We start from the raw sequence: 22,584 nt of genomic DNA, 5'->3' as shown, positions 1-22,584 counted from the left end.
ATATAGATAGACTTGCTTGAGTGAAAAAAGTAAAGGGGAGAGGAAAAAATTAAAATTAAAAAAAATAATGGTAATAATTGTAGGTATGGCCAGATGGTTCAATGGATGAAGCACCAGCCCTGGAGCCAAAAGCACCCGAGCCCATATCCAGCCTCGTAAACCCAACAATCACCCAGCTGTGTGACATGCAAGCCACCCGATCCCCACTGCCCTGCAAAAACAAAAAAAAAGAAAAAAAGACCCAAAATAAAATAAAATAGTAATAATAGTAGGGGTGGCTGGGTGGCAGACAGAGCATTGGCCCTTGAGCCAGGAGCACCTGGGTCCAAATCCAGCCCCTGACACTCAAAGATCACCCTGCTATGTGGCTCCAGGCAGGCCATCCAGCCCCACTTGCCCTGCACTGTCCCCCAAATAATAATAACAAAAAATGTGCTTCAGTCTTTGTTCCAACACCAACAACTCTGTCAGGGGTGGATCTCATTCTTTATGATAAGTCCATCACAAAAGTTACTTCCATATTTTTCCACCATTGCCATTGCTGATCGCAACTCCCTCCTTTCTTATTTCTCCACTACCATGTACTCTATTTTCTCTCTCCTTTCACTCTGACTCTGCTGTAGGGTCACTGAGTGGCACAGCAGACAGATCCCTGGTCCTGGGGCCAAGAAGCCCTGAGCCCCCGTACCACCCCTTAGGCCCAGAATCCACCTGGCCCCATGGTACTGGGCAGGCCTTCCAATCCCAGCCCCTTGCAAGAAGTAAGAAAGTAAATGTGTTATATCTGACTACTCTCCCCACCTTGGTCCATTCTCTCCTCCTTTATTCACATCCCCACCCCTTCCCCCTGCTCCCCCCTCCTTCTTACTCCAGATGTCTATACCCCATTGAGTATATATATGCTGTTTCCTCTCCTAGCCATCTCTGATGAGAGCAAAGTTTCCCTCATTCTCCCTTGCCTCCCCCTTCCATATCATTGCAATAGCTCATTGTAATAAAAAAATCTTATATGAAATATCTTGGACTATTCCCCCTCTCCTTTTTCTTTCTCCCATTCCATTTCCCTTTTTTTCTATTGACTCCATTTTTACACCATATTTTATCTTCGAATTCAGCTTTCTCCTGTGCTTCAACTATAAAATCTGTCTCTACCTGCTCTCTTTAACTGAGAAGGTTCATATGAGTATTATCAGTGTCATTTTTTTATGCAGGAATGCATGCAGTTCATCCTCATTAAATCCCTCATATTTCCCCCCTCTCCTCCAATCTCCATGCTTCACCTGAGTCCTATATCTGAAGATCAAACCTTCTGTTCAGCTCTGGCCATTCCAAATGGAACCTTTGAAATTCCCCTGGTTCATTGAAAGTCCATCTTTTTCCCTGGAAGAGGACATTCAGCCTTTCTGGGTAGTTCATTCTTGGCTGGATTCTAAGCTCTTTTGCCTTCTGGTATATTCTATTCCAAGCTCTACGAGCTTCCAATGTAGTTGCTGCTAAGTCCTGTGTGATCCTGACTGCAGCTCCACGGTATTTGAATTGTGTCCTTCTGGCTGCTTGTAATATTTTCTCCTTGACTTGGGAGTTCTGGAACTTGGCTATGATATTCCTAGGGGCTGGTTTTTTGGGATCTCTTTCTCGGGGGGATCGGTGGATTCTCTCCATTTCTATTTTGCCCTCTGCTTCTAGGATATCAGGGCAATTTTCCTGTAGTAATTCTTTGAAAATGATGTCAAGGCTCTTTTCTTGATCATGACTTTCAGGTATTCCGATGATTTTAAAATTATCTTTCCTAAGTCTGTTTTCCATATCAGTTGTTTTTCCAATGAGATACTTCACATTTTCTTCTAATTTTTCTTTTTTTTTTGTTTTGAAGTCTTGATTCCTGATTTCTGTTAAATTCATCAATCTCCCTGAATTCTATTCTTTGTCTGAAGGATTTGTTCTCCTCAGAGAGTTTTCTTATCTCTTTTTCCATCTGGCCAATTTTGCTTTTTAAAGCATTCTTCTCCTCAATAACTTTTTGAACTGTTTTATCCATTTGACCTAAGCTGGTTTTTAGCATGCTATTTTCTTTAGCATTTTTTTGGATTTCCTTGACTAAGCTGATGACTTCATTTTCATGTTTTTCCTGCATCTCTCTCCTTTCTTTTCCCAGTTTTATTTCCAACTCCCTCATTTGATTTTCAAAGTCTTTTTTGAGCTCTGTCATAGCCTGAGCCCAATTTCTGTTTTTCTTGGAGTCTTTAGATGCAGGAGCTTGTGCTTCCTCATCTTCAGACTGAGGATTTTGATCCTTCTTGGGCTCATTTGCAAAATATTTCTCAATAGTCTTCTTTTTGTTTCCCTGCTAGCTCATTTTCCCAGCCTGGGCCTGGTTTGGGGTACTTCCTGAGCTTTTGGAACACTCCCACAAGGGTCTCAGTGTGTGAGGCTCTGTCCTCCCTCCTGGTCTGTGAATGACCATAAGCGCCCCGCGGGGCCGAGGTGGGGGGGCCCTGTTGTCCTATGGTGGGGCCTAGACTGGGATCAGGATCTGAACATGGTCAGAACCCCAGAGTCCTATTCCAGGGGCAGAGGACAGAGCTCCCAGTTTCTCTTCACTCTCCTCCCTCAGCTCAATGGGCTCATGCCCTGGGGGCTCCTGCTTACCAGCTCCGCCTGCTCTGGGCTGCAGAAAGACCAAGTTGCTTTCTGTGTGCCCTGAGGGCTGGGCTCCATGTGCTCGCTCTGGCAGAGGTTCCCCCCCCCCCCCCCCGTTCCCCCACTTTGTGCCTGGTGCTCCCCGGGGTGCAGCTCTGGAGACTCCCCCGCTGCTGTGAGCTGAAGCTCCCAGCGTCCTGGGGCTGCCTCCCGGAGGCTGAAGTTCTTTGGCTCAGGTGGGCTGCCCCTCTGGCAGGCTGCCTCTCCGATCCCAAGAAGCAGAGCCTTTCTGCTCTTTTCCAGGTTACCTTGAGTAGGAGAACTGCCTCACTGGGTCCCTTTGTGGGTTCTGTCTCTAGAAAGTTTAGTTAGAGTCCTTAGCTGATGAGTTTTATCAGAGACCTCCTAAGACTCGATCCCTTCTTGTTGCCATCTTGGCTCCGCCCTCTGGACAAGTCTTTCAATCTTTCTTAAGCTATTTTCTTCATCTATAAAATAGGGATAATAATCTCACCTACCTCACAGACTTATTGTGATGATCTATGTATGGGACAGAGGCAAGATGGCTGGTAGGAGAGGGACAGACAAGATGGTAGGGTAGCAAAAAGATTTACAGCTGAGTTCTACCATGCAGCTCCTTTATGCAGACCTAGAGAAGGCATCTGATCAGGAAATAATAGCTAATAATAGTTAACATTTATATAACTCTTTAAGGTTTGCAAAGTACTTTGCATGTTATCTCATTTGGTACTCACAAAACCTCTGGAAACTAGGTATTATTATCCAGATTTTACAGAAAAGGAAACTGAGACTAAGAGTAGTTAGGTGATCTGTTTGGGGTCACATAGATACTTAGTGACTAAGGCAGGATTTGAATTCAGGTTTTCCTGTCTCCAAGTGCAGTGTTCTATCCATTATGTTACCTAACTCTAAGAAAAAAATAATAGTGAGTCATATTCTCAGACTAGGCTGGGGAAAAGATACACATGGAGATGTCTTCAGACCTGGTGCTAAGATTTAGCCATATAACCCAAGACCCAAAACCTCTTGGTGAGAAACTGTGCCTCCTCATTGTAGAGATCACAATCTTACATCTGCACAGGGGTTGGAGAGGCATTGGTGAGAGCTAGAAAGAAGAAAAAAGTCCCTTCAGGCTCTTGAGTCTCTAACTTCTTCAGGCTTCTAGTTTTAAGAGAGAAGATGGATGATACCATATTACTTCAAGTTTCTGAAGAGAGAAAAGACTCTGGAAAGAAACTATCATGAGAAAAGTTGGCTACACTAGACACCAGGAATATACCCTTTTGGTGAGCTCTGGTACTTTCTATGTCTTTGTTTCTGTCTTTGTCTCTGTCTCTCTGTGTGTGTGTGTGTGTGTGTGTGTGTGTGTGTGTGTGTGTGTGTCTGTGTCTGTGTCTGTGTCTATTTCTGTCTTATTGTATACTTTCTCTGATTTCAATATTGCCCTTGACTTAAATAAATGAGTTCCTTTGCTATCTGCTAGCTTTGTATTCATTCTAGAACTGGCATTTGGTGTGAAGGATTGCCAAATCTTGAAAATAAAGCTTCTCATCCTCCTCTCCTTGTTAAAAATAGCAATCAGAAAACTACACTCCCTAGATATATATTATTTAAGGTAGCTAATACATATAATTTAGTTGGGTTGACTGAGGAAAGCAGAGTGCCCAAGTGTTTTCCTTTCAGGAATTAAAGTCTTCACTGGAGAAGGATAAGGGGAGATGATAGACATATTTATTTTTGACCTCCCTATAAACTGCACATAACACTCTCATGTAAGGGACAACCTTCATATAATGAGGCATAGTCATGTTAAACATTCCAACACAGGGAGAGACTATGTACCAGGGTAAAAAGAGGCCTGAGATCCAGCATAGAGGGATTTGACCTTGTGTAGTGAGCAGGAATAGTACCGACTTGTCCCTCTATTAATCACTCTTCAGTTCTGGCTTACAGTTCCAGAGTGGATTGAATTCCTGCTCCTAAAGAATTCCAATCTCCAGCCAAGTTTAAAATCTATAGCAGAATAACAAGAATAGGAATCCCAGACTAAAAGGGATCTTGTAGTTCTAGCACTATGAACCAAGAGAATTTTCCAATAGGCTGATAGTGATTGAGTCTAGCAGTAGTCTACTGGAGCTCTTAAATGAGGAAAGCTCAAAGGCATGTTACTTAGCCCAAAACCCAACACAGGAACTTACAAAGCTCAAACCATGAACAGTTTTGTCAGATCCTAACTGATTCAGTTTGTACTGAAAGCTTACAAGTTCCTTCTAGCAAGTGTGTCAGAGATCCTGGAATAACATCACTCAATGTTCTAAGAAAGCAATTGCAAGACCCAGATGACACAAACTAAGTTCAGACATTGCCTTCTGAAGTATACAAAACCTGGCCCTAATAGAAGGTCTAAAGAAAGGAAGTAGATTAGAAGAAGTAAGCAAAAAAAAGAATTCCACTATCGATGACTACCTACCATGATGACAGGAATACTCAACCCAAACCTAGAGAAACAGAATTACTCCAAAACATGTACAAGCAAAACCTCAAAGGAAAATACAGCTTAGATACAAGGTCAGATAGAATTCCTGGAAGAGATGAAGCAAGTGTTAAAATAATGAATTAAAGTCACTTTTTGTAAATAAAATTGGAACATTAAAGAAAAAACCTGGAAAGAACTATGGAAGAAAGAATAGAAAGGGAATTAAAAATATGACACATGAGACACAAAACTTTTCTTAAGTAACAAACTCCCTGAAAGTTAAAATGGACCAAATAGAAGATAAGAACTCAAGATATATTAAAACAAAATCAAAATATAATCTATGTACAGTGTTTTGTAAATTATAAAACATTATACAAATGTTAGCTAGTATTAAATATGTCTAGTGGTGATATTGCTAGGTCATTGATTATTCACATTTAAGTGACTTTTGAGATATAATTGTATATTGGTTCCTAGAATAAGTGGATCAATTTACAGTCTCCACAACAGTGCATTATCATTCTTAGCCTTCCTCTTAACAATTGCCATCTTTGCTCAAAATTGTTTTAATTTGCATTTTTTATTATTTGTGATTTGACATATGAGTTGATTTCTTCTTTTGTGAATTGCCTGTTTATATTCTTTGACTATTTATCCACTGGGTTTTTACTAGGTATTTGTTATATATTTGGATCAATCCTTTATATATCTCAGATACAGTACTATTATAGGAAAAACTTATAAAGATTTTTTTTCTCCCTAATTGTTTCCCTTCTTATTTTATCCATATCTATTTTTATTTGGACAAAATCTTTTCAGTTGGATGTAACCAAAATAATTCATTTTATCTCTTACCATTCTTTTTTCACTATCGGTTGGTCAATAATCTTCCCCTGTGCATAATTATAAAAAGGTAACTTATTTTTATATGATCCTTTATATCTAATTTATTATAGTATAAGGCACGAGACAAGGGTTTAATTCTAATTTTTGACAAAATTGCTTTCCAGTTTTCCCAGTAGTTTTTGTCAAATAATGAGCTCTTACCCTAGTAGGTGGAGTCTCTTGACTAATCAAACATTAGATTCTTATGTTCATTTGCTTCTGTATCTTTGTTCCTCAACTATCCCACTGGTCCAATTTTAGATGTTTCTTTTAAACCAGTAACATAAAGTTTTCAATGATACTGCTTTGTAGTATAGTTTGAAATCTATTTTTTTCACTTTATTTTTTATTTTTATTAAAGATATTATTTGAGTTTTACAATTTTTCCCCAATCTTGCTTCCCTCCCCCACCCCCACCCCACAGATAGCACTCCGTCAGTCTTTACTTTGTTTCCATGTTTTACCTTGATCCAATTTGGGTGTGATGAGAGAGAAATAATACCCTTAAAGAGAACAGAATTCTCAGAGGTAACAAGATCAAACGATAATATATCTGTTTTTTTTTTTCCTCCAAATTAAAGGGAATAGTCCTTGTCCTTTGTTCAAACTCCACAGCTCCTTATCTGGATACAGATGGTACTCTCCTTTGCAGACAACCCCAAATTGTTCCCAATTGTTGCGCTGATGGAATGAGCAAGTCCTTCAAGGTTGATCATCACCCCCATGTTGCTGTTAGGGTGTACAGTGTTTTTCTGGTTCTGCTCATCTCACTCAGCATCAGTTCATGCAAATCCCTCCAGGTTTCCCTGAAATCCCATCCCTCCTGGTTTCTAATAGAACAGTAGTGTTCCATGACATACATATACCACAGTTTGCTAAGCCATTCCCCAATTGAAGGACATTTACTGGATTTCCAGTTCTTTGCCACCACAAACAGGGCTGCTATAAATATTTTTGTACAAGTAATGTTTTTACCCTTTTCCCTCATCTCTTCAGGATATAGACCTAGTAGTGGTATTGCTGGGTCAAAGGGTATGCACATTTTTGTTGCCCTTTGGGCATAGTTCCAAATAGTTGGCCAGAAGGGTTGGATGAGTTCACAGCTCCACCAACAGTGTAACAGTGTCCCAGATTCCCCACATCCCTTCGAACAATGATCATTATCCTTCCTGGTCATACTGGCCAATCTGAGAGGTGTGAGGTGCTACCTCAGAGAAGCTTTAATTTGCATTTCTCTGATAATTAATGATTTAGAGCATTTTTTCATATGGCTATGGATTACTTTGATCTCCTCATCTGTAAATTGCCTTTGAATATCTTTTGACCATTTGTCAATTGGGGAATGACTTTTTTGTTTTAAAAATATGACTCAGTTCTCTATATATTTTAGAAATGAGTCCTTTGTCAGAATCATTAGTTGTAAAGATTGTTTCCCAATTTACTACTTTTCTTTTGATCTTGATTACGTTGGTTTTATCTGTGCAAAAGCTTTTTAATGATGTTCTCCAACTCTTCCCTAGTCATAAACTGTTCCCCTTTCCATAGATCTGACAGGTAGACTAGTCCTATTGTTTTTTATGTCTATGTCCTGTAACCATTTGGATCTTATCTTGGTAAAGGGTGTGAGGTGTTGGTCTAATCTAAGTTTCTTCCAATACTAACTTCCAATTATCCCAACAGTTTTTATCAAAGAGGGAGTTTTTATCCCAATGGCCGGACTCTTTGGGTTTATCAAACAGCAGATTACTATAATCCTCTCCTGCTTTTACACCTAGTCTATTCCACTGGTCCACCACTCCATTTCTTAGCCAATACCAAACAGTTTTGATGACTGATGCTTTATAATATAATTTTAGATCGGATAGTGCTAAGCCACCCTCGTTTGCATTTTTTTTTCATTAAGCTCCTGGCAATTCTTGACTTTTTATACATTTTTTCTAACTCATTAAAGTAATTTTTTGGAATTTTGATTGGTAGGACACTAAACAGATAGTTTAGTTTTGGTAGAATTGTCATTTTTATTATATTAGCTCTCCCTATCCATGAGCAGTTGATATTTGCCCAGTTATTTAAATCTGATTTAATTTGTGTGAGAAATCTTTTATAATTATTTTCAAAAAGATTCTGAGTCTGTCTTGGCAAATAGACTCCCAAATATTTACACTGTCTGAGGTTACTTTGAATGGGATTTCTCTTTCTAGCTCTTCCTGCTGTTTCTTGCTAGACATATATAGAAAAGTTAAGGATTTATGAGGGTTTATTTTATAACCTGCAAATTTGCTAAAATTGCTAATTGTTTCCAGTAGTTTTTTGGATGATTTTTTTGGGATTCTCTAGGTAGACATCATGTCATCTGCAAAGAGTGAGAGTTTTGCCTCTTCCTTCCCAATTCTAATTCCTTCAATTTCTTTTTCTTCTCTAATTGCTGATGCTAACATTTCTAATACAATATTGAATAGTAGTGGTGATAATGGGCACCCTGGTTTGACCCCTGATCTTATTGGGAATGCCTCTAGCCTCTCCCCATTGAATATAATGCTTGTTGATGGTTTCAGATAGATACTGCTAATTATTTTAAGGAACAGTCCATTTATTCGTACACTCTCTAGTGTTTTTAATAGGAATGGATGCTGTATTTTGTCAAAAGTTTTTTCAGCATCTATTGATATGATCATATGATTTCTGATAGGTTTGCTGTTGATATAATTGAGTATACTAACAGTTTTCCTAATATTAAACCATTCCTGGAATAAATCCTACTTGATCATAATGTATTATCCTTGTGATGACTTGTAGTCATTTTGCTAAGATTTTATTTAGGATTTTTGCATCTATATTCATCAGGGAAATAGGCCTATAATTTTCTTTCTCTGTTTTAACTCTTCCTGGTTTAGGTAATAGTACCATGTGTTGGTCTCATAGAAAGAGTTATTGAAATCTATTATTGCAAGACCAACTTTATTCCCACTTTTTTCTCTATGAATTTCTTTGAGATTCTTGATCTTTGTTCCTTCAGATGAATTTTATTATTATTTTCCAGCTCCTCTAAAGTAACTCTTTGGTAATTTTATTGGTGGCACTGAATAAGTAAATTAATTTGTCTCATTGTTAATTGTATTATATTGGCATGGTCTAACCATGAGTAATTAATATTACTCTATTTAGGTCTGTCTTTATTTCTGTAAATAATTTTTCAAATCTGTAGTCAGAGAATTTCCATGTGTGTCTTGGTAGGTGGTCTCTCAAATATTTTATATGTTCTGTAGTTATTTTAAATGGAATTTCTTTTTCTATTACTTCCTGCTAAGTTTTGTTGATAATATACCGAGAAACTGAAGATTTGCATGGGTTTATTTATATCCTGCTACTTTGGTGAGATTATTAATTATTTAAATTAATTTGGACTTGAATCACTAGGATTCTTTAAGTAGACCAGCACACTATCTGCAACCTTGATAATTTTAATTTCTCTTCAACTAGTCTTATTTCCTCAGGTACCTTTTCCTTGTTTTAGTGTTATAGTTTGTATTTTTTAGTGCTCTGTGAAATAATGGTTGTGGCAATGGATATTCCTACTTTATCCTTAATTTTTTAAGAAAGATCTCTAGCATTTCCTCATTCCATATAATAGTCTTTTTTCTTTTAGATAAGTGCCATTCATTATATTTAAAAAGATCTATTTATTTCTTTTAAAAAATTAATTATGTTTAACATTCATTAAAATTGTTTTGAGTTCCAAATTCTCTCCCTCCCTACTACCCCTCCTACATCTATTGAGAAGGCAAACAATAGATTTTTAAATAGGAAGTGATGCAAAAAAAATGAAAAAGAGAGAAAGTGAAAAGTCATATTCTTCAATGTGCAGGCAGATAGCATTTTTCATCAAAAATTCTTTAGGATTATCTTGGATTATTGTATTGATTAGAGTAGCTAAATTCTTCACAGCTGAGCACTGCTGTAAAATTGCTATTACACTGAAAAAATTTGTCTGTTCACTTCAGTTTTCATCAGTTCACAAAAATCTGCCCAGGTTTTTCTAAAAGTATCCCCCAAATCATTTCTATAGAACAATAGTATTCCATTACAATCATATACCACAGCTTGTTCAACCATTACTCAATTGATGGACATCTCCTCAATTTCCTATTCTTTGCCACCACAAAAAAAGAGCTACTATAAATATTTTTGTACATATAGTCCTTTTTCCATTTATATGATCTCTTTATAATAGAGATGCAGTGCTGGTATTGCTGGATCAAAGGGTATGTACTGTTTTACAACCTTTGAGACATAATTCCAAATTAACACAGAGTAGTGGGATGAGTTCACAATACTATCAATAGTGCATTAGTGGACCTATTTCCATATCCCTTCAAGCATTTGTCATTTTCCTTTTCTGTCATGTTAGTCAATTTGATGGTTGTGAAGTGATTTTTAAAATTTTAAAATTTGCATTTTTCTAATCATTAATGATTCAGAGAATTTTTAAAATGTAACTATTGATAGCTTCTCGTATTCTTTGAATAGTTACCAATTGGGGAAGCTTAAAATTTTTATAAATTTAGACCAGTTCTCTATAAATTTGATAAATGAGGCTTTTATTCGAGCAAGAGATACCTGCCACAATTTTTTCTGTTTCTTGCTTTCCTTCTAATTTTGTCTATATGTTTCATTTATGTCTAAAAGTCTTAATTTCATGGAATAAAAATTATCCATTTTTACTTTTCTTATTCTTTCTATTTCTTGTTTGATCATATATTCTTCCCTTTTCTACATATCTGTCAGGTAAAATTTTCCATTCTCCCCCCAGTTTACTTATGATATAATCCTTTATATCTAAATAATGCACCCACTTCGACCGTATCTTGGATATAGTATAAAATGTTGGTCTATTGCCTAATTTCTGGTAAACTGCTTTTCAATTTTCCTAGCAGTTTTTGTCAAATGGTGAGTTCTTGCCCTCAAAGCCTAGAACTCTGGGTTTATTAAACACTACATTACTATACTCATTTATTACAATATATTATGTACCTAATCTATTCCACTTTATTTCTTGGATAATACCATATTTTTTGGATGGCTACTGCCTTGTACTATAGTTTGAAATCTAGTACTGCTAAACTACCTTCATATTTTTTTAAGTTTTTTTTTGCAAGGCAAATGGGGTTAAGTGGCTTGCCCAAGGCCACACAGCTAGGTAATTATTAAGTGTCTGAGGCTGGATTTGAACTCAGGTACTCCTGACTCCAGGGCTGGTGCTCTATCCACTGTGCCACCTTAGCTGCCCCTCTTCATATTTTTTTTTACTTGATTCCCTTGATATTCTTGACTTTTTTATTCTTCTAGCTGAATTTTTTTATTTTTTCTTGCTCAATAAAATAATTCTTTGGTTGTTATGGATTGAATAAACTAATTTAGGTAAAATTGTCATTTATTATATTGGTTCGTCTTATCCATAGGCAATTAATATTCCTTCCATTGTTTAGATGTGTCTTCATTTGCATGAAAAATATTTTGTGTTCATATAGTTCCTAAGTTTGTCTTGACAGGTAAACTCCAAAGTATTTTTAACTGTCTGCAGTTATTTTAAATTGTATCTCTCTTTCTATTGGATTTTGTTGATAACATATAGAAATATTGATGATTTATATGAGTTTGATGATGATGATTGTTATCCTTCATAACTGAAGAAGAGCATGACATCAAATGAATGTTGGCATGACAAAGTACGTTAGTTGATTGTAGTGAAGGGAATGTTGTGCACCAATATCCTTTTCATTGCCTTTCTCAAAATTATCATCATCCTATGTCCTAATTTAGTAGGAAACATAACTTTTGCTGATGGCCTGAATGCTCTGGCAGTCCTTGGCCTTTAGGATGTGAGAATCTGTGCCATAACAGGACAGTTCCATGATATTTCAGCAATGCTGCACAGAACACCTAGGATGGTGATTTTGGACAAAAATTTTGTGACAACATAGTATAACGAATCTGTTTTCTGCAAGTTTGTTCAAATTGTTCATTGTTTCTCTAGGTTTTTCTGCATATACCATAATATCATCTACAAAGAACTGATTTCATTTCTTCATTGTTTATTCTTATTCCTTTGATTTCATTTTCTTGTCTTATTGCTATAATTAATATTTCTATTATAATATTGAATGATAGTGGTAACAGTGGACATCTTCACTTTAACCCTGATCTTACTGGGGAGAGTTTTAGTTAATTTACATTTCAGATAATGCTTGCTTTTGGTTTTAAATGGGTGCTACTTAGCATTTTTAAAAAAGTCTCTATTTAGTTCTATGCTTTCTGGTGTTCTTAATAAAAATGTGTAGTTTTTTCTTGTCAAAAGCTTTTTCTATATCAATTGATATAATTATACGATTTTTGTGGGTTTTATGGGTTTAACAGTCAATTTATGCTTGTGGTTTATCCAATATTGAACTAGACTGGTTCTCCCTATCTTGCCTTGGCTAGAAAGTACAAGGACCACTCACAGATGTGATCCCACTTTGACTGGCATAGGAACTGCATGCTCTGTTTCTGACCAAGATTGGTTTGCCCCTTCTTAGGCAAACTGGTGGCCTCTTCTGTGGGGTACTAAATTACTACCAAAGGATAAGCAAAATCCACTGCAGCTCAGAACTCCTGAGCTCAAGAGATCCATCAACCTTAGCCTCCAGTAGATGGGATTGAAAATATGCAGTACCACATTAAAACTTTCAAAAATGCTTTAAACAGAAATTGCTATCAAATCTCGTTGAAAGCTTATTCTTCTTCTATTGGCATAACTCAATTTTTAATTTTTATTGAAGACCAGTTATTATGCTTATAGCTTTCTAATATATTGATAAAATCTCATATTCTTGGAATAATAGGTACTTCAGCTCTTAGTCAATAGTAGCTTGAAGGGACTTTACATCTGATCCTATGTCATCATTTTATAGATAGGGAAACTGAGTCACTTCATTTTTCTTTCCTGAAGACAGATTGGTTTTTGGACCTGGAATCAGAAGGCCTGGGTTCAAATTCTGACTTTGCCATTCTTAGTTGCTCACTCAGGATCATGTGATTTCTAGGTATCTGAAACATGACTAGGAGTAATAATAAGGAGCAGCTAGGTGATGCAGTGAATAGAGCACCAGTCCTGGAGTCAAGAGGACCTGAGTTCATATTTGGCCTCAGACAATAATTACCTAGCTGTGTGACCTTGGGCAAGTCACTTAACCTCATTGCCTTGCAAAAACAACAACAACAATAATAATATAATGCATATTATATTTGTGTGTATATTATATATATATACATATATATAGAGAGAACTTATGTAACAGGTACTATGCAAAGTGCTTTATAATTATTATATTATTTGATTCTCACTGACAAGAACTCTGGAATGTTTGTGCTCTTATTGTCCTTATTTTACCTTAAAAGAAACTGAGGCAAATAGAGGTTAAATGACTTGTTCAGGGTCCCATTGCTAATAAAGATTTCTGAGGTTGAATTTGAATTCAAGTCTGCCTGACTGTAGGTCTCATTGTGCCACCTACCTACTCCAGATCTGAGCCTAAATCTTACTGACTCTAAGTCCTGAACTTTTAACAACTGTATCTCTCGATTAAAGCATGAAATATGGGGACTATATTTTTGCAATAAGTAGAGGCCAGCTAAGAGTAATCCGGGGAGGTTTTTTTGGAGGATATAAATATAATGTAAGTTTTAGAAAAAAGATGCAATGAAGAAATAGCCAAAGGTAGATATTCTAATAAAATGTTGAAGAAAAAAAAACTCCTTTGAATAACTCACATTGTGGGGTAGCACCTAGCAAGTGTAGGAGGTCACATAGAGCTCTTTGACTAGGATGGAGGGTACAGAGCAAATTATAATTATTAAGAAAAGAAATTTGCTAAAAAGGAGAGAATTGGAACAGGTCCCCAGTTTTATTTTTTAACATAATAATAACAAAACTAGCAATTCTATAGCATTTTAAGATTTGTAAAGCCCTTATGCTATTTTATTTCATTCTCATAACAACTGTGGGAAGTAAGAACTATTATTATCTTCATCTTACAAGTCAAGAAACTGATCCTAAAATAATTAAAGTCATTTCTCTGGGGCCATACACTAGTGAGTGTCCTAGGCAGGATTTAAACTCAAGTCTTCCTGACTCTAGGTCTCAACTAGGAACCTTGCAAAGTTCTAAAAATGAGAGTCATGCATCCAAAATTACATCTAACTAAGAGATTCCCTGTGGTCTTGAGAAGTATACTGCAGAAGGAAAAGTCTGAAGGTAAAGAGGCTAGGAAGATTTTTGCAATCGTTTCACTAGGCATTGGTTAGTTGCCAGTCAATAATATTTATTGAGTGTTCACCACATGCAGAGTACTATTAACTAGGTAACAAGGGAACAATAGGCAAAAATCAGACCATTCTGACATCCTGGAGTTTACAATGTGAAGTCTCTGGTCTAAGGCCCTGGGAATGATAAATGCTGCATTTAAAGAAGTGACACAAAAGTTTTAGAATTCTGGTAATAAAATGGATGTGTGGCATGAGGAGAGAATTGCTGAAGGAGGTGGCAAGGTTTTGCAGCCAGGAAGATAGAAGGAGAATGTTCTGTACAAGAAGGAATTTCCAGAACAGGGATAGATTAATCAAGGGAAGATGGGTTTTGTTCCTTAAAAGTAGTTCTGGGGGGCAGCTAGGTGGCACAATGGATAAAGCACCAGCCCTGGAGTCAGGAGGACTTGAGTTCAGATATGAGCTCAGACACTTACTAATTACCTAGCTGTGTGACCTTGGGCAAATCACTTGACTCCATTGCCTTAGAAAAAGAAAAAAAATACAAAAAAAGTAGTTCTAGATGGTAAAAACCTGGATACATACATGACAGAAGGCAGAGATGATCTTCAGTGATGCAAAAAAATTGAGTATTATCATGAGGATCATTTACTTGCAAGGGGTAATGAAACTGTTCAGCTGAGTTCTCTGGAGTAAACAGTGTGGGATTGAACAATGTGGGACTGAAGCATTTAAATTCCCGATTTGAAACAATTAGTGCTAATGGGAAAGAAGGGAAGAGAACCGACCCAGATCTATGTGGTCAGAGAGGAGGTGGAAAATATAATAATTTTAGCCTTAGGTGTAAAATGATATCTTGAGATTGTTTTAATATGCATTTCTATAATTCTATAATTAATAATATAAATTGTTTTGATTTCTTCCTTGGAAAACTGTCTGTTTTATGCTTTCATTTATGTTCATCTTTTTCATATACTATGTTAGGGAAATATTTGTTTTATTTCATAAATTCAAAATAAAATAAAAAATGGTAACAATACGAAAACTGAGACTAGAAAGGGCTTTAAAGAAGAGATGTTCAGTCTTGTCAGAAGCAATGGACAGACCCAGATTCCATAAAAAGTGGTAATAATCCAGTACTGAGAGTAGAAAGGGTTTTAAGGAAGAGAGGATATTCATTCTTATCAGAAACAATTGAATCTTGTCAGAAGGAGGTCTAACCTCAGCAAGAAAAGTTTCTGTTGGACTCTAGTTGAGAAGCCAAACCTATTTTTGTTGAAATGCATGGGCCTATCTGAGCTCATGAAGGCAAAAATGGGAGTCTTTCAGAAGAAAATACAATGTGACTTGGCACCCCTCTAAGAAAACCCAATATACATAAACCTCAATTTACAAAATAGTCTTGGACTAGACTGTGATTTTTTTTTTTATTATAAGGAAACTCCCTCCAGTAATGTAGATTGGCAGCCGCCCAGATAATTATAGTCTTAAAGAGTTGTTAAGGGCACCGAATGTTTAAAAGTTTGTTCAAAATCAAAAATGGGACTTGAATTCAGGTCTTCCTTCAATTCATTAAAACATCATATTGTTTTTTTCATCTTGTACTGAATGAGTCCAAATCCAGAGACGTAGTGAGCATCCTACCCTGACTCTGCAGTTATTACCTTCCATAATATGATTTTGAGTGTTTATCTATTTTGGAATCCCTGCCCACCCAGTCTCTTTTCTCAGATTATGTCCTGTTTTTTAAGTACATATAATCAATCTTCTCCAGCATCTCCACTTAGAGTTCACGGGTTTCTAGCTAACTTGTGGTGATACTCTGAGCAGGCTGCTTTTGGAGTTTCTATGCAGGAGGAGAATTCTTCCTGCTACCTGAATCAAGCTTCCAGTTTTCAAAGAAGAAGAGGGGAGAGGGGGAAGGAAGAAAGAAGGGAGTGCCACAATGACATCCAGCTGGTGGCTGGCTTTCCAGATTCCCTCACCAAGGCAGCACTTGCTCAGTTCTGGTTTTGACCTGACAGTATTTCACTGCTTTCATCATTGAAGGAAGGAGTGTTTCAAAGCCATTTCAAACAAGGATCTGAATTCAAATAATTCAAAGTTCCAATTCAGAGGGGTCATGGAGAAACCTCATCTTTTCTCCACACTCCCCCCCCCCCATCAGTGAGCTGACAGGTTGATTACAGTACAGCTCAGTCTTAAGACTGTAATACTATGCTTGAGACCCTTATACAACACTCAATAAATCTGCTGGAACTAAATAAATAATGAATTTATTTAAGTCCATGTACAAATGAAATCCAATACAGCTATTACAAAGCATTATTTTTTTGCAAAAAAATATCCATACAGTGATGTGAGCTACTTTGTTACACTAGGATTTTATTGGTAGAATACTGTCCAGAACACACATTAGTGGCACATATGCATTCACAGAGATTCCATGCAAACGGAATGTGAAAAAGGGCAGCTCTGGCCCCTGTAAGTCTACCTCCTCCTGCATAGTGGCTTTTTGCCTTGACACATTTAGATAGCTAAGACATTGGGGATTGATGAGCCAGATTATTCCCTCAATTCTCTACTTCCCTTTCCGTCTGGGTCAATTATGGCCTCAGATTAGGGAAGGGGAAACTAAATACTTTCATATCGGACACAATTGTAAAAACTATAAAATGGGAGCACAATAGGAATAAGTGCCTAGAAGAAAGTAGGGGCTTACTTTGCTCCAACAACCAAAGTTCTATTTACAAAGAGCCAAAATTCTCATTTACAACTTGGTCTCTATAACTTGAGGCAATGGTATAGAACTTGTTCCCTCTATCATTAATCTACTTTAGAATTCAGTTTTTCTTTGAGAGCAGCATAATGGAAAAGATATAACTTTATCCATAAATATGGAGTCATGTGTGTATGTATATATATATATTAATTTTTCTTTTTTATATAAATGTATATATACAGATAGATATGCTCTCTATATAGCAAGTGCATATATACTGTGTGCATATCTATATATCTATAATCATACAGTGACATAGATATATGTGGACTGTATATATGAGGAAAAGTTTGCTTTTAAAAGTAGTGTATAATATTATAAAGACACACACTTTATTATGACATCTGAAAAAATCCAATGAAATGTTGCTTATTGTTATACCAGTACAATGTTAAGAAAGTAAATACATTGTCAGATATACAAATTCTCAAATTACCAAGAGAAAAACCCAAACAAACCCAAATAACATATCTTTTGCCTTTTCACTAGTGTATCCTGTACACTTCCCCACCCTAACCAGAAACATGAGTCTCAATTACTTATCTTACACTGAAGAACACTTAAATTCATTCAAAGTACTGCCTAACTCTTGGGTAGTGTATATCCCAAATGTTTAGTCCTTTCTCTAACTGAAAAAGGGGAAAACTGTTAAGAAGGTAGCTTTGGCGGGGATATGGGAGTTAAAAATGTCCACTTTCTTAATTCAGAGAGCAGTTGCATCATAGTTCCAACAATACTTCCAATTATTACCATGCCATTCTCTACTCTTCATGTGACCAACTAACAATAGAACTCATACCCTATCCTTCCAATGTGGGAGATGCCCATGTTAGAGATCAGGAAACTGAAGTACAAAGAAAGAGTTCAAGGACTTAGAACTAGAATCAGAATCCTGCCTCCAGTCTACTGACCCTACCCGCTTCTGCTCCCTTTCACATCCCAAACTACCCACTTCTTCACTATGATTCCACTGTTGAATCCACTTGGGTGTTGGCTGCACCCCAAATGCTTGAGGTGTGACACTGCTATAATGAGATGATGTAGCAACCTTTCTCCACTCTCCTTTTTTTTCCCCTCAGATCTAACATTCCTTTGAGTCACTGAGTTAGGAAGCAGGAAGGGACTTAATGGATAACTTGGAATAACCTCTTTACAGATGAGGAAACTGATACCCAGAGAGGTCATGGTTTGGCATGATTACACCATCAGCTTATGACAAGAGCTGGGATTAGAACTGATGTCCCTCCCATGTCCCTCTGATTCAGTGCACTTTTCGTTAGGTCATATGACTCACCTGGCTGGGTCTAGGGCAGAAGTCCACCTACATTTCCTTTCCCAGGAACAACCACGATGCTTGGGTCAACAGCCAACACTTAACGCCATGCTTCTTACTGCCTTTCTCTCACTATGTTCAGTGCTTCACATCACATATCCAAAGGAACCACCCACAACTTTGCAAACCACGAAAAAGCTGTTAGACCACTATCATGATCTAATAATGAATAAATTATTTTAAAGGTTACAATGCATTACATTCACTCTGGACGTACATGACCTATGCTCACAGGTTAGCTACCAATCATCTAACAACTTCCCAGAAAATGGGTTGGAAGCACCAATAGAAATAACCAACAAAGTTGTGAGAAAAATATCTTAAGATCATCTGAGCAGAGAATATTATCATTATTCTTGTTTTTACCAAAAGAAGGCCTCATCTTGGAATTATAAACAAAAGCAGATATAAATTTATCTTTCTACAAATATATATATGGTTTTTATGGAGTACATAAAACAGCATTCTAACTGAGAGGTGGCAGTGAGACTACAGTATTTTTTTTAAAGACCTCTCTGTAGAGCATCATGGCACAACTTTGTAGCTGTACCCACACCTGAGATCTAGAGCTAAATATTTAATAGAAAAGAAAATAATATTCTTTATGCAATTCTGTAAGGTGGGTTTTTTAAATGAAAAGCAATGATAAATTCAGTACATTTTTTGTTTTTGCATGAATATGCCAAACTTCATTTCAGAAGGAAAGATGACCCCAATGTTATAATTAGTAAACAGATGAATACACTCCTCCCTTTCTCTTCTTATCCAGTCCCTGCTGTCTCCGTCCAGTCCTCAACTCCATTTCTGGAGACATAGTTCACTGGAATTGCCTTCTGACTGCGTCTGGCTCAGGACTGGTGATAGTGATGATAGTGGTGATGGTGGTGATGTTCATGATGGTGGTGGTGCTCGTGTCTCTGAATGACAGGAATGACGTAGCCCTCGTTGGTTAGGACAGGGGGCAAATCCCGGATCACTTCATGCTCCAAGACCGCTGGCTGGGAGTGAGTGGCTTTCAGAGGGGAGTGGGAGTCCTTTGCCTTCTGCCGGTACTTCTTGTGAGGGTATGCCTGCTGTTGGAGGTGGTACACATCTTGAGCTGCGGGAGAGGGTGCAGCTGGCATGTAATAATTAAACGCTTTCCCTGGTTTCCCACTCCCGGTACCAACCGGCATGGCTGGCATTTTGCCAGATCCCTTGGGCGACTTCAGAAACTGCTTCTCTTGGCCTTTTAACCTTTGTTGCATCTCCAAGCCCCTCAAGGTGGGTTCAGTAGCTGGGACACAATAATCCACGAGCACCTGAGACCTCCGGTGATGCACCATGTGGGCCTCGGACTCCTGGGAACGGGACCTGTTTTGGGAATGAGAAGGTCGGCCATGGTGTTCTTGTTTGGGTTGTGCTGGAGGGGAACCTGCAAATATTAGGAGAGGGAGGGTGAGGGTCTTTTTCTTAAGCTTCCTCTCTATGAGAGCATTAAAATGCATATAGTCAGTGTTTAAGCACAGGGTTTGACTTAGTTGGTGCTTAATAAATGTTTATTGATTGATTGATGAACCCTTTGTCATCCAGATTCATTGATTTCAACTTGTAAGAGTCTCCAGAGACCACTTACCCCAAATCTTTCATTTTTAGGCAACTAGGAGGACAGTAGACAGAGCACTGGCCTCAGACACTTAATAATTACCTAACTGTGTGATCTTGAGCTAGTCACTTATCTCCATTATCTTGCAAAAAAAAAAAACCAACCCAGAAAAAGTTTCAAGACTTGAATAAAAAATTATGTAACCTTGGGTTGTCACTTAGCCTGTTTGCATAAGCATTACTATCTATAAAATGGGAATAATAATAGCACCAATTTCCCAGAGTTATTACACTGGTTAAAGATAAAAATAATATTTGAAGAATGCTTTGTAGACTTTAAAGTACTGTATAAGTACTAGCTATTATATTCATTCAGATGAGAAAACTGAGGCCCAGTGATATTGAATGGATTCCCTGACTCCAAGTGCCTTATTTCCTTGCACTTTTTACCAAAGGTAAAATTTCAAAAGCCTGGAATCGACTCCTTAGATACATAAACTAGAAATCCCCAAGAGATATTGCCCTAATATGGCTTTGAGTATCTATGCCTGCCATTAGAGATTTCAACTACAGATTCTATCTTGAATAAATATAGGAAAGGATCCTTTCAAGTCAGACAATTCAACATCAGGCAAATTAAATTTATCTATTTTTAAAAGAATTTCCTTCAAATCTCCTTATTTTGTTTTTTGATCTGAACCTATGAGCTTATCAGTATAAAAAAGTCCCAGTGAATAATTCCCTTTCATCAATGTATATCAGCAACTACTCTACAATTTATAGTCTTAGAAAGTGTTCTGGAGATTTTAAAAGATTAAGTGACTGACCCAGAGTTACACAGATAGTGGTGTCAGAGGTGGGTCTTGAATCTAGGGCCTCCTGACTCTCTAGTTGTTCTACTATCCCCTCTGATGCCTCTTGAATGTTCTTCAATCATCTTAAATAAAAGTCAATTTAAATGATTTGGTACAATTAAAGTGTTTGTTCATTAGATGTTTTCCCCTTCCATGTATAAGCCCCACTGTTGATGGAAGAGGTATCCAACAGGAAATACCCCTTAAGCAACACACTTATCTGATCTCTTGTTAGAAAAACAGAATAATCAGTTAAACTGTAGGTACTTCTGAAAGGAAAAAAAACAAAACACTTCCAAGTATGGTTTGGATTTTGAAGTCATTAGGTGTTTTTGGATGCTATGCCTCACTGTTTTGTTAATCCCCTGGGTCAGGATATTTCAAGACCATTTCTATAATAGTATTTCCACTCCATGCTATTTAAATTAAATCAATCCCCAACCCCTGCCTTTTCCCTTTTGCTTTTTTTAGATCTTTAGAGACTAACAAAATATAGCAGAAAAGATTGGGAAGAGGTCATTAAGAACATAGCAGGAAACATTATATTAGAAACTCCCCTTCAACATGTCAGAATAGAACATACTGGTTCAAGAAACAGGTCACAAATAAAATGTTTTGTAACCCTAGGTCAGGTTGCATATTAACAAATGTCCACCCACACCTGTATATGTCAGTTCTTTCTGACCCTAAATGTTCATTTAAATTAAATGATGATAACAAAAATGATGATACCTGGCATTTATGGAACATTACCCACTTTACAGAAGAGGAAACTAAGGCTGAGAGAGGTTAAATGGAGCTGCCCAGCCAGTGAATAAGATAGGATTTGAACTCAGCAGGATTTAAACATAGGTCTTCCTACACCCATACCTGCCTATGCTGCAGGCAGGTTCCAAATAAATAGCAAAATCCTCTACTACTCCTTACAACAATGACTAAGCAGTATAATCTCTGCATCATTTGAAATGCTTAGTCTTCTGACACTGAAGATGTTCTTTACAATGGCTGATTGACTATTTTTGGGCCCATAGTAGCAGGGATCCTTGCTCAAGTACCAGGTGTATTAGATGGCCTCTGAGGTTTTTTTCCTTTTAGAATGAGTTTCAGTGGTAATTTGTTGAAATGGAAAACTAGGAGAACCTAGAAATTCTATGGGATCTTTACTCCATCTATTTGATAATATTATTTGACATATAGAACAACAAATTGTCTTATAGGCTGAGATGGAAGGATGCCATTGGCTTTTTTCCACAGGGTAAGTGGGAATAAGTCACATATTCAATAAATTAATAGAGCATGAGTTTCCTTGAACTCTGAAGAGTAATGATAAAGTTAGATTATATTTTATAGGAGCTCCAGAAATCCTTATCCTGTTTTTAGCTTCAGCATCCCCAAAAAGAGGATTATTCACATTTGAAGACTCCTTGTGTCTGATTTGGAGTGTCTACCTGGCCCAAACTTTGAAGTGTAGTTCTCAATTCCAGCAAGATCAAGGTAATGGTTTCTTCTCTCAGTATTTTCATCAACACAGTACTGCTCACGCACAGTGTAATGGTGGTGGTCATTGTTTGGCCTCCTGTGTGGTTAGGAAATGAACAGAACATGAATATATTAGTTACAAGACAAAAACCATATTGAAGTAAAAAATCTATACATACACAGCCATTATCCCTACTAAAGAGTCTATAAGAAGTTATATATG

The 22,584-nt window shown here is 37.1% G+C and overlaps 1 protein-coding gene across 3 annotated transcripts in view; it reads right to left on the bottom strand.

The window, feature by feature from the left end:
• Positions 1 to 15,344: 15,344 nt before the first annotated feature.
• NKD2 (NKD inhibitor of WNT signaling pathway 2) overlaps positions 15,345 to 22,584 on the bottom strand; it is a 109,559-nt gene continuing 102,319 nt past the window's right edge. For 2 of the 3 annotated variants that reach the window (XM_074205092.1, XM_074205093.1), the window contains 2 exons: positions 22,331 to 22,458; positions 15,345 to 19,858 (listed from right to left, as the gene is read on the bottom strand). In XM_074205092.1, coding sequence (XP_074061193.1) covers positions 19,293 to 19,858; positions 22,331 to 22,458 — 694 coding nt within the window. In that variant the 3' untranslated portion in view covers positions 15,345 to 19,292. The remainder of the gene's footprint in view (positions 19,859 to 22,330; positions 22,459 to 22,584) is intronic. The other variant, XM_074205091.1, reaches the window with a different exon arrangement.

Source organism: Macrotis lagotis, chromosome X (genome assembly GCF_037893015.1).
Source record: "Macrotis lagotis isolate mMagLag1 chromosome X, bilby.v1.9.chrom.fasta, whole genome shotgun sequence".
NCBI lineage: Eukaryota > Metazoa > Chordata > Mammalia > Peramelemorphia > Peramelidae > Macrotis > Macrotis lagotis.
Note: the sequence above shows the minus strand (reverse complement) of the source record. Positions and strands in the feature narration are given on the sequence as shown.